This window comes from Diadema setosum, unplaced genomic scaffold, assembly GCF_964275005.1.
Source record: "Diadema setosum unplaced genomic scaffold, eeDiaSeto1 scaffold_29, whole genome shotgun sequence".
Classification (NCBI taxonomy): Eukaryota; Metazoa; Echinodermata; class Echinoidea; order Diadematoida; family Diadematidae; genus Diadema; species Diadema setosum.
In genome coordinates this window covers 164,213-177,895 of record NW_027307655.1, presented here as the reverse complement: position 1 = coordinate 177,895, position 13,683 = coordinate 164,213, and the positions used below count along the sequence as shown (strand labels likewise).

At 38.3% G+C, this 13,683-nt stretch overlaps 1 protein-coding gene across 1 annotated transcript in view; it reads left to right on the top strand.

Annotated features, from left to right (window-relative positions):
- Window positions 1–478: 478 nt before the first annotated feature.
- Window positions 479–13,683, top strand: part of LOC140245751 (uncharacterized) — a 94,609-nt gene continuing 81,404 nt past the window's right edge. The window contains exons 1-3 of the mRNA XM_072325276.1: window positions 479–530; window positions 4,154–4,459; window positions 8,585–8,926. Of these exons, the coding sequence (XP_072181377.1) occupies window positions 479–530; window positions 4,154–4,459; window positions 8,585–8,926 (700 nt within the window). The remainder of the gene's footprint in view (window positions 531–4,153; window positions 4,460–8,584; window positions 8,927–13,683) is intronic.

The following is a 13,683-nucleotide window of genomic DNA, read 5'->3' as shown; positions in this document are numbered from 1 at the left end:
CGAGAACATGTACAAGGTTAGCACAATTTCTGAAGGATATCGAATCTGTTTTCTTCCTTGATTTATGAGTTTTTCTATTTCTGAGTAATATTTCTTTTATCACTTCCTTTCCGAGATTTTTTTTTGTTCTTCTTACTGCATTCTACTGTCTGACTGTTTTGTTAAGAATGCTGTGTATATATGTATTTTTTTCATCTTTTTGTTTGGTTATACCGATTATTGTCTATGTATTATTCTATACGTTGATTGTACCACATTATGTTTTTTTGTACAGTGTATATCATACGGACTTGCTGAAAAACAGCCTAACGGCTGAGTGCAAGTATTTTTACCCGTGTTTAAATAAAAAAACAAACAAACAAACAAACAAACACACACACACACACACACACACTCACATACACAAAAGCCTTAAATAATAGGCAAATGGGTACAGATATTTTGGGAGAGGTGAGAGAACCGGATTTAAATTAAGCAAATGGATGATCTGATGCCTTCATCAAGACCGTTCATGGTCTTCAGTGTGCAAGGTTCTCTAATTCGAGGAAAGAGAAAGAAAAAAACAAGTATACCAATATCAGGTACAATTTTAGCTGCATTTGCAGTAGCATACGGGGGTGGGAAGGTTTTTTTTTTTTAAGGAAAGTTAATGGGATTTCAAAACAACTTAAAAAAAACAACAACAACAGAGGGTCTTACTTCTTCCGGTAAAAGGAAACAACAATTTTATTGTGGAAAGATGAAAAGGTGTAAAATAATATAGGATATCATGTTAACACGAATGTTGAGGTAAAATTTACCTATATTTGATATTGCTGGTTGCCATGACAACCACAAACTGACAACTATGTCAGTGAGATTTTGCGTATTTTTTCTGTTCCAATTCCAATTAACAATATTATAATGTATGAAATGGGCGTTTCTTGACTGAAATTTGCTGAAGAAGCAAAATGTGAAGTGATTATTGCCCTGAAATGTTTTTCCTACGATTTCCTGTGTGTTTCTGTGACAATGGCATAAAACAGTAGATATGTGACCGTGCACCTCAAAACGAACATAAAGTCGCACACACTGATTTTGCGTGAGGACTGAAAATAGGTGAAATGGGTCAACCTAGCCGAACTTGACTTTTTCATATTTTCTGAAAGACCAAGGCTTCTTCTACATTTTGCTAAAATTTGGAATCATAAAACGGGCAGGAAAGTGTGTTTTTTAGAAGTTTATTTTGAATAGTTTTGGTAGCACAGTGTGATTAGGTGCGTCTTTAGAATCCCTTTTTCATTTCCGAAAAGCCTTGTCCACATTTTTCACTTTCAACTCTAATAACTTCTGAAATGATAGTGCTACTGCTTTGAAAGTTAGAATTAATTATGGACAGAATGTGTTAATGAGGCATGCTTAATTTTGGTTTAATCTGATAATCCCTTCATTGTTGTTACTCTGGTAGTTTACTTCCTGTATCTTTTCCCATTCATCGCACAGCCAGCACGGTTTGGTAAAGATTAAGCGCTTGAATAGACACTGTACTTCAGAGCCTCTTTTCTCAGTTCACACTTTTCCTGAGTTTGTGCTTTCTTTCCAGTATTTAGATAGGTTAGGAGAGTCCATTTGATCTGAGTTATACATCACTTTAAAGCTTAAACTCTGCTCTTTCAGAATATGGTCTTAACTAAAAATTCATTTCTGGGGACTTTTTGTTTGTTTTGAGGTGCAGGGTCACATATAATAGAGATACTTGAATGTAACAGTATTTTTCAAAGATTGTTGTTCTATTTTGTGCCATTTTGATTCCTTCACCGAAGTTATACCTCTAATTAACATCATTTGTTTATCACATTATCAATCTCCAAACTTAAAATTCCAGTATTATGGAAATATGAAATATGATAGCTATGCATGTACCTATCCCAAACAATACATCACAGGTCTCATAATGTATTTCTTTATTTTGGTATGAATAGCGCCCCCATGTGGTGACCTTGAGAAATTTCAACCATAAAAAATAATGAGCTTTGACTTGCACATCATTTGTGACAAATATGAAAAATATTAGTCTATGATAACGCATAATACTGGGGATAAAGAAATTATACAGCAAAATAAAGTTTTCAGCATATTTCTTATGTATTTCTTTATTTTTGGCGCCCTCTTTGGGTGCTCTTATAAAAAATTAAGTATGTGGTCATGTAGAGTATGAGTTGCTCTACCCATTTTCCAAATATGACGATGAAACGTCAAATAATTACAACGTTACAATAGGGGGCACAATGTGCCCCCTTGGGCCTGAGAAGGGTTAACGTACAACGTACGTATTATGGTCCTGCAGTAGAGACAGCCAAGACACTTATTTAGCTCACCCGAGCTGAAGGCTCGAGTAAGCTATTACAATTGCTTTTCGTTCGGGTATACTGTGTGACCTGCGTGCCAGCTGCGTGGGGCGGACAACTCAGTGAAGGAATTCCTCTGAAGGAATGGCAGATGTACCACTGCATATCATTAATTTGGCCTCATACGGGGACTGCGAAATACATGGCATTGCGTATAGAGTTGACTGCGAGGTGCTGCCGCTAAGGGCTTCCTACTGGCGTTCTGCGTGTACCTCTGCGGGCAATTTCAACGAACAGTACCTAGCACGTATCTCACTCATAGTCGCCCGGAGGTACTCACGTAAAATTCTTTTTACCCGTAACTCACACCTTTCCGGGCAAGCTATGCGGGCTTGTTGAATGTGAGGATTTTCGAGCATACCGGACAATTTCTGAGGGCGAACAATGGTTCGGGCGAGTTGTGCATGTGTCTAACTTGCTAGATGCGCGCTACTTATGTTCTTCTTTCGGGTATTCTGTGTGGCCTGCGTACCAGGGCAGACTGCGTGGGAGTTACCTGCGAGGTGCAACTCAAAACTTGGCCGCGGGTAAATCGCACTTGTGTGCGCAGCTCCGGGCAACAACGGACGAGATAATTTTCCTGCGTGCTAGAAAAACTTTAAGACCGTGTCACACCATAACGCGGGCTTGTGGCGAGGAGGTAGTTTCCAGCACGTAGAAGATTTTCAGCGGGCGAACAAGAATGTTTGCAATTTTCATTCATGCCTTGTCATACCGTACGGGGGAACTTCTGCGGCTTGACTTGCGGGGAAACAAATTCATCCAAGGAGCTCTCCGCAGTTGGTCCGCACCTGGCAGTATCTAGCGCGTAGTTGCCCGGAGCTGCTCACGCAAGTCCGATTTAACCGCAGCCAAGTTTTGAGCATGACCAAAACTTTTTCCGGGTGAGTCGCGGGAATGCCCGTAGAGGTCCACGCAGAACGCCAGTAGGAGACCCTTAGCGGCAGTACTTCCTAGGCAATTCCCACGCAGGTACTTCGCAGTCCCGTATGCAGCCAAGATGATGAAATTCTGTGAGATTTCAGCCATTCCATTAGAGGAATTCCTTCACTAAGTTGTCAGCCCCCCGCGACTTGTACAAAGGTCACACAGTATACTCGCAAGTATAACGCGTCCAGCAAGTAAGACACATGCGCTGACTCGCACAAATCCTTTTCCGCCCTCAGCAATGTCCGGTATGCTAGAAAATCCCTACACGTAACAAGCCCGAGTAGCTTGCCCGGAAAGGTGTGACAGGGCCTAAACACGGTTGTGGGTAAAAAAAAAAATATGCGTGCGCACCTCCGGGCGTCTACTTTTGAGATACATGCTAGGTACTGTCATGTGCGGATATCTACGGGGACCTCCGGGTAGTCAAAATTGTTCTTTTCAAGTCGCACGCAAGGCTGGTGTGACACGGGCTTTGCTCTCACCAAGCCCGCGTAGTTTGGTGTGAGGTAGCTATAGAGGTGTGACACGGCCTTTAGGCTGCCGATCTCATTCGTTGGGGACAAAAACCAACTGCACTTACAATTTGTTTGTGTGATGATTGTGCAGGATGAGAAAATCACCAAAATGTGCCGTCAATGTCCTGCACAGTTTGGTAAATTCACCAAAATGTGCAGTTAGCAAAATGTGCCGTAACATAGTGACAAGATGGTATCAAAATGTGCAATTTACCAAAATGTGCCGTAACACATGCACCAATTCTAGTTTATCATTGACGAATCAGTACATTTCCTTTAATAATGATTATTGTATTCACATTTTTCTTTTGGTAATATCAGTGGTAGACACTGCCCCCACCGTTCAGGGATGGAAAGGAGAAGATATCCGGCTACCATGTCACTTCGAATCGGAGCCTCAGGCTGTGGTCTGGGTCAAGGAGAGTATCTCACGTCAGCAGCCGAGGACGATCAAGGCTGATTTCAGAGATGGAATATTCGACAGTCTGGAGGAACGATTTGACATCGACACCGACTTTAGTCTCGTCATCACCGACCTCAAGGTGGCAGATGAGGGTCTCTACATTTGTCAAGTGGTTCTGAAGAATTTCGACACAGTAGAGAATACCAAAGTGTTCACAGTTAGCTGTAAGTAATACTCTACTTTACCATTAAAAAAAAAAATGTTCTTCCTCCCTTTCACTTATGTTCCCCTTTCCCTTATTCCCTTTCAGTGTTATATACCTTTTTCCTTCTTTCCTTAGATTGATATTCCTCTTTCCTTTCTGTCGTGTCATGACACGACAGGAAAGGGTTGGGATTTCCTCTTAAACAGCATTACCTTTCAAGACGCAAACTGGTAAAGTTATATAGCATACCCATGGCATATTCACGGCGAATTTGAACATGTGTGCTTTTAATGCTTCTATAGGCCTTCAACATATCCGTATTCTTGAAAACAAAATAGTTCTGAGTGGTAAAACGCTTACATTTGTAACAAATACAGACTAGCATTATCATTATTATTATTATTATTATTATTATTATTATTATTATTATTATTATTATTACATCTATTATAATTGCAATGCAACATGTGATTATTACCTGGTCCAGGGTGTGTGCTTTCTTTCTAATGTTTACAATCAAGCTTTGGAGAGTTCATTTCAATTGAGCTATGCATCATTTGAATGCCAAGAGTCTGGTCTTTCATAATCTGCTCTTAACTAAAAAGTTCATGTTTGGATACTTTCTGCTGGTTTTGTGATGCAGGGTCACATATTATAATACACAGGTAACCATTTGTTGTGCAAGAGGATCGACTATGTATATCAATCGTGATAGACAGTATATCCGCATAAAGGGAATGTATCATTTTGCAGAGAGTAATGCATTATTGCGTAGAGATGTTACCCCTCAACATTGGTCGTAGTGTTGGGCATACTATAATAATACAATATCAAGTTCAACAAAAGGGTCGTATACCAACTACTGAGCAACATCGGTGAGGTAGGCCTATACATAAGCGATTGTTACAGTAAAAATCATGATTAAAGCCCGTTGACACAGCTTTGTAGTTAGAGCAGAAAAGCTAGACTTTTAGGGGTAAAGACGACAAAATTGGGGGTTCACACGTACACCAATTAGCGGGATACAAATCTCGAGATTTGCATCGCGATCGGTATCTCGATTTTTTTTTTTTTTTTTTTTTGCACGTGTGGACGGTAAAAAACCGACAATTAGCGTGATAAGCATTGCGATGCTAATCCCAAGAAATCTTGCGCTAATTCATTAATTAGCGGGATAATTGGCCGCGCGCTGGTACGTGTGGACGGTCGGGTTTAGAATCTCGAATTTGTATGTCCCAACAAACAATGCGCGGATCACAATAGCGAGGCCTCTGCGAAGAGGTCCTTAAAGCTGCATAGTATTGGTAGTGTAGAGGGCGCTGTTGATAATACTGCCGATCACCGTTAGCAATGATACGAAGATTACCGAAGTTGAGCTGTCATCAAGAGTAAAGTGCGTAGGTGTTGCTAAATAACGTTGCCTTCGTTGTCTTCTCTGCGCATCGCGCAGTCTGTAGTAATGCCAGGGTGCGTGCATATGTGCTTGTTATTATGTCATCACAAATGAAGTTTGGTAGAGCTGTCATCCCCCTCAGCCGAATCATGAGCCGAACTGTGATCGGACCACTGACTAAAGTGAATCGGACTTCTTCGGATTCGGGGAGGTGGGCCAAAGCGTAAGGGCTAAAGAGGAGTCGATAGCGTAGGTCTCTATATGAAACTTGCGCGTGCGCCCGCGTACGTATTTGACTGAAACACCGGGACCTTGCACCTTTAACTCTTTGTGTGCCACGTTCGCACGTCCGACTCAGTCGACGGCGTGCCAACTTCGCATATTCTGCTCAACAAACAAAGCCGCCGAAACCGATCGATAAATGGCTAATCACTGCTAGTCCCCCGGTACAATGAAAGCGTTTCTCGCGCTTTTGTTCCTCTCACTTACGGAGTGCAGTCTATGTGGTGATTAACTATCAAGCGGTGTTCCTAACTAGATTTGCGTTTACATTCTAAGTTTCTGCCATGGTTTAATGTGCAAAAGTCATGCCTTTACAGTAATGTAGCAACTGGTCATTTAAAAGAAACATTGAAAATAGATTTGTCATACAATGTATGTCGAAGCAAAGTTTGACATTCCTCCATCACTTTGCTCACTATTATGTACAGCTTAACAGAAATTTGAAGAAGTTATACAAATTGGAAACACAGAATTCTTTCTCAAAGCATGACAACCTTCGTGTCTCAGAATAACGTGGCACACAGGGGGTTTCCACCATGGCACATAAAGAGTTAAAGGGGCATAGTCCCGGTAGTGTAGAGGGCGCTGTTGATGATACTGCCGATTAACGTTAGCATTGATACGAAGATTACCAAAGTTGTGCTGTCATCAATAGTAAAGTGCGTAGCTGTTGCTAAGTAACGTTGCCTTCGTTGTCTTCTCTGCGCATCGGGCAGTCTGTAGTGTAATGCCAGGGTGCCTGCATATGTGCTTGTTATTATGACATCACAAAAGAAGTTTGCTAAAGCTGTCATCCCCGAATCATGAGCCGAATCATGAGCCGAACTGTGATCCGACCACTGACTACAGTGAATCGGACTTCTTCGGACTCGGGGAAGTGGGCCAAAGCGTAAGCGCTGAAGAGGAGTCGATAGCGTAGGTCTCTATAGGAAACTTGCGCCGTGCGCCCGCGTACGCATTTGACTAAAACACCGGGAACATGCACCTTTAACCTCTTTGGCGCACCAAAACAACAGCGCGCGAACCACATCACTGACGCGGAATATACAATGGACAAAGGGAAGTACGCGCAGGCAGTGATAGAGGAGGGCGCTGTCTGACCCAGTTTGCAGGTTTGGCTGTTATCTCGATCGGCAATTAGCGGGATAATTCTGTACGTGTGAACGGTTGCAAAAAACTCGAGATTTCGAGCGCGATCGTTATCCCGCTAATTTGGAGAGTGTGAGCGGTTGCAATAAATCTCGAGATATGGAGCGCGATCGTCATCCCGCTATTTTGTACGTGTGAACCCGGCTAATGAGTGCCTGTGCGTGACATACATAAGCGCATTATTATTGTTATAATTGTATTATGATTTCAATATTTATTTGCAGTACTTTTTCATATTCTAAACTTTAACAATAACAATGCCACGAATAAAAAGAAACTGATATTAATTGCAATTCTTTGCGATCATTATCATGAATTTACTTTATGAGATATTCATGAATGGAAAGATACACTTCTCTTCTTTCATCAATGCATAACGTATTTTTTTTTCTCCTGTTAATCTTTCTGTTTTACCTTCCCACTGACTTCAAAATCATGTCAATGGTGATCTTAAATACACACATTCATAAGTTTAAGGTACAAAATCATTATAATAATTAACATTGACGTAACGCCAATTTTACGTAGCCATTGTGGGCTTAAACAGCCTGAGAATTCTCACGAAATTAGTCTCCAATCAATTGTTATTCTAAACGAAGGGCTTTCCGTCCCTATACAGCATTCCATGTAAATGTCCCAACCCTGAGCAGCATTCACTGTAACACTGCCGTTGTTTCGTGTGAATTCAATTGCGCAGCTGATGCCATTGTCTGCATTGGGCAAAGTCTGAAGTGCTGAATATTTGTTTTTTCGACTAATCGTAAAGTCGTTATAAATACAACACATTTTCATGAAACTTTTTTATCGAGCATGCGTTCTTCATAAAATTATTATCTGATGAATAAGGTTTCATATAAGAGAAAAAAATATGGACGTTTAGGTTATGAACCTTGCTTTAAAAAAAAAAAAACCATGAAGGTAAAAGTCTACAAAAAAATACTCAAAGTCACCATTTGGGTGTGTAAGTGAACAATGGTACCACCACTGTTCAGTGTTCTAAGTTAGTCATGCATGAATGATGAACATTGAGTTGCGCATCTAATGAAAAAAGAGACGCGTACCTTTTTTATGTACATTTCATAAAGTAAGGTTTTGATTTTTAAAGTAAAATCTTGCCAGAAAAGTCGGTTTCTAATTTTTTCATCTTTTTTTTTTTTTTTTTGTCTGGGAGGCGTTGTATAGCAAACGAAAGCGCAAATATGTTTTGCACTCTCGTCCTGGAGAAGAGATAGTCCCGAAAAACTAGCAGTATTCTTCGAATATTTGTTTGGTAAGAGATTGTTTGTGTCTCATTCCATGTATAATTTCTTATTGCCGTAGCGATGGCATCAAAACACATCATTGAGGAATGCGTCGATGAGAGCCAGTCCCATCAAAGCCCGTGTGCATACCAACCGCCTTCCGATAGCCCTTCCATTACACTTACGTGTGTAGTGACTGGATTCAAGCCTAACATCTCCATGTTGTGGACCGAAAAGTCTGGAGAGAGATTGAATTCCGTTGTTTCACAACAGAAAATGTTATCTGACGACACATACGAGAGGCTCGAGACGATCAATATTTCAGCCAATCAAGGGACGGAAAAAACGTTCATATGCATGGCTACCGGTGACTCGCTAAATGGGACGTCGACCGCAGAAATCACTCTTCTTTATTTCCCAGGTATTGTGAAACGTTGCCAAAAGTTTTCAAAAGTGGGGAGGGAGGGGAGCACTTTTGGGTTTCATGAACTAACAAGACCCCCCTTCCCCCATCACCCCCCCCCCCCAAAAAAAAAAAAAATAATAATAATAATACCTTCAGCGCAACTTCTTGTGCCACTTCCGGGTTTGTAAAGCTGACAAAAAAAAATAGTAGTAATAATAATAATAATAAAAATAGTCCTCAGCGCAAGTACAAAACCTTCCCACTTTCGCACTTTCGCACTCTCGGAAAAAACGGGTGAGGGGGCAAAGTAGTGACACCATATATATCCCTTTGCGTGGTGCAAAAGAAAAAAGAGTGTCATGTGATGTTTCTGAATGCTGACGTTCATACTTTTAACGATGCTGATGTGTTAAATAAGGGGAACAATAATCAGAGCAATGCATAGTGTATTGTAATGTTTGAAGACTTGGTCATATAAGACTCTGTCAGTTTATCACTGAAATCATCTACGAACAAAAACGGAGTTATCCAATTTTGCTGACTAAATGATAAAGCCCTATGTTTGTATGTACATGAATGTTATGTGCAATGTATATATATATATATATATGTATATATGTATGTATATATATATATATATATATATATGTATACATATATATATATATATATATATATATATATATATATATATAATATGTACATATATCAAGAGTAAAGACAGTCGCATAAACACCGCAGGAACTAAAAAAAAATGGACTGACGTTTCGGTCAAAGACCTTTATCAAAGTAAGTCTGAACATAAACAATTTCATGCAAGAAACTAAAAAGACGCATAAGTTGCCAAGATACAAATAATGATAGCAAAAGGCTGGCTGGACGCATTGTATGAGCGCTATTGAGTGATGCCACAAAAGAATAAAGAAAAGATGCGCAATTTTATAAAACAGTAAAGGGCGAATGTTATCATGACGGAGGAAAACCTATTCGCGTATTAAAGTGACGTAATAAAATAAAGTAAGGAAGATGCCTTAGAACAATAAACAATTAGGCAAAATATAACATGCATGCCGTCACAAAAGAAATTAGAAAAATAAGGTCCAAGATGAGAAGCGTAAGGAAAGCAAAAAGCGCATCTGGAGAATGACGTCATAAAAAAAAAGTGACGCAGTGTGGTAAAGGAAAAAAGGAGCAAGGAAAGAAAAGGAGGAGAAAATAGAGTTCCAGATAAATACAGAGACGTGAGATGCACTGGCGCAAACATACACAAACAATAATAATAAAGGAAAAATATGTATAAATATAAAAAAAAAGAATATATGAATATATAAAAATATGAAAATAGATAAAACAGAAGATGAATGAAATAATAACAATAATAAAAATAATAAACAAAGATGATGATTAAGTCCTGAGCATAGTGTAAAGTTTTCGAAATTAAAGTTTACTGATTAATTCTGAAAGATCGAAATGTAGCGTTGATCCCATGAGGCTGGAAGTTCCGAGGTTGAAGATGATTTTCTCCTCCATATTTTTTTCTATTTTTTCTTTATTATTATTATTGTTTGTGTATGTTTGCGCGAGTGCATCTCACGTCTCTATATTTATCTGGAACTTTACTTTCTCGTCTTTTTCTTTCCTTGCTCCTTTTTTTCCTTTACCACACTTCGTCACTTTCTTTTTATGACGTCTCTCTCTAGATGCGCTTTTTGCTTTCCTTACGCTTCTCATCTTGGACCTTTTTTTTTTCTAATTTCTTTTGTAACGGCATGCATTTTTTTTTCTATTTTGCCTAATTGTTTATTGTTCTAAGGCATCTTCCTTACTTTATTTCATTACGTCACTTTAATACGCGAATTGGTTTTCCTGCGTCATAATAACATTTGCACTTTACTGCTTCATAAAATTGCGCATCTTTTCTTTCTTCCTTTGTGGCGTCAGTCAATAGCGCTCATACAATGCATTCAGTCAGCCTTTTGTTATCATTATTTGTATCTTAGCAACTTATGCGTCTTTTTAGTTTCTTGCATGAAATTGTTTATGTTCAGACTTACTTTGATAAAGGTCTTTGACTGAAACGTCAGTCCAACTTTTTAGCTCCTGCGGTGTTTATATGACTGTTTTTGCTCTTGATATCTATTTACTACACACCGACGCAGAACTTTATATATATATATATATATATATATATATATATATATATATATAACGAAGAATAAACCGGTAATGCAATATTTCGCCAATATAGAGTTTAATTTTCATTCATTCATTTATTTTTCATTTCCAACAGAAACATATAAATATAATACAAAAATTGAATACGGTGCATGCATTTCATCTTACAAAGTAAAGGATAAATTTACAGAAAACTTGTAGGTATAGGAAAATGTTGGAAATGGGGAGGAATGCTAAAAAGCTGAGCTTGTAAGCTGCATTCCCCCCACACGTAATACAAGAAATTATATGATCGATAGACTGATAAGCATTGAAAATGGATGAAACAAAGAAACTAAGACAAAAATACCTATAACCTAACTTATCCGAAACAAAAACCCTGAACAAATCCCTACACTAAGTCGCTGTCATGCCGGAAAAGAGAGGAGAGAAACAAAGTAGTATGTGTGTGTGTGTGTGTGTGTGTGTGTGTGTATATGAGAGAGAGAGGGGGGGGGGGGGGAGAAAGCAGCTTAATGCGTGGAGTGAAGATAAAAGACAAAAAAAAAATAGAGGGACACGAGAGGTAGTGGATGGATGGAGCCGCTTAGCAGTAATTTCAATAGAATATAAGGTTGGATTTTACAAATCTTTGCAACCAATAAAGAATCAACAATTCTTATAACTATTCAAAATATTTTTCTTCAGATTACTCTTAAAAGAACTTAAACTTGGAGATGTCCTCAAACTGTTAGAAAGGTTGTTCCAATATTTAGGTCCAGCAAATGTAAATATAGATTGTGTAAACATTGTTCTAGTTAAAGGCAGATGGAATTCATCTGAGTGACGAGTTGGATATTTATGGAACGAGCGGTTTCTCGCAAACATGCTTGTGAATACAGACGGCAATAAATTATTAGAAAGTTTATACATAAATTGGCCAAGACAATAATAATAGATATCAGTTATCTTAAAAATTTAGTTTTCAGGAAATAAAACATCGGTGTGGGCTCTCCAAGAAACATGACGAATTATTCGAAGAGCTTTTTTCTGGAGACGGAAGAGATAATTATGTTGGATGTGTGTTCCCCCAAGCTATGATGCCATAATTCAAATATGGTAAAATTAAAGCTGAATATAACATTAAAAGGGTGGGAATAGGAACGTAATATTTAACTCTATTAATAACACCAATATTTCGAGATATTGTGTGACAAATACTATCAATATGTGACTTCCATGAAAGTTTATTGTCAATAACCAAACCTAAAAACTTCATTGATGCAACTTCATCTATAGCTATATCATCTATTCTTATATTATTAGAAAGATAATTTACAGTATTACTATTACTATACTTACTATATATATATATATATATATATATATATATATATATATACTTACTATACTTAGCATTAGTTTATTGAGCAACTCAAATTTACGGTGGCTTCCATCCACCTTCTTCAGGAGTCTCGACGAGGAAGAAGGTGGATGGAAGCCACCGAAAATTTTAGTTGCTCAATAAACTCTATATTGGCGAAATATTGCATTACCGGTTTATTCTTCGTTACATTGGAGCCAATACGTGAATTCGCCACATGTTTGGACCTAGACTGTATATGTGACCGTGCACCTCAAAACGAACATAAAGTCGCACACACTGATTTTGCGTGAGGACTGAACATAAGTGAAATGGGTCAACCTAGCCGAACTTGACTTTTTCATATTTTCTGAAAGAGCGGGTCTTCTTTTACATTACGCTAAAATTTGGTGTCATAAAACGGGCAGGAAAATGTGTTTTTTTAGCAGTTTATCTCGAACATTTTTGGTAGAATAGTGTGATTAAGTGTGTCTTTAGAATCCCTTTTTCATTTCTGAGAAACCTTGTCCACACTCTTCACTTTTAACTCTAATAACTTTTGAAAGGATAGTGCTACTGCTTTGAAATTTGGCATTAATTATGGACAGAATGTGTTAATGAGGCATGCTTAATTTCAGTTTAATCTAACGATCTCTTCATTGTTATTACTCTGGTGGTTTACTTCCTGTTTTTTGTCCCATTCATCGCACAGCCAGCACGGTTTGGTAAAATTAAGCGCTTGAATAGACACTGTACTTCAGAGCCTCTATTCTCAGTTCACACTTTTCCTGAGTTTGTGCTTTCTTTCCAATGTTTAGATAGGTTAGGAGAGTCCATTTGATTTGAATTATACATCATTTTAAAGCTTAAAGCCTGCTCTTTCAGAATATGGTCTTAACTAAAAATTCATGTCTGGCGACTTTGTGTTTGTTTTGAGGTGCATGGTCACATATATATATATATATATATACATATATATATATATATATATATATATATATATATGAAACAAAGCTACTACATTAACGACACTAAGAAACAAGTAACATAAAAGGAACATATCAAGCATGTTGTTCTTCTCTCCGTTAGATGTGTATTTGTGACCGTGCATCACAAAACGAACAAATAGTCGCACACACTGATTTTGTGCGAGGACTGAAAATAGGTGAAATGGGTCAACCGAGCCGATCTTGGCTTTTTCTTATTTTCTGAAAGAGCAAGTCTTCTTCTACATTGTGCTTAAATTTGGGATCAT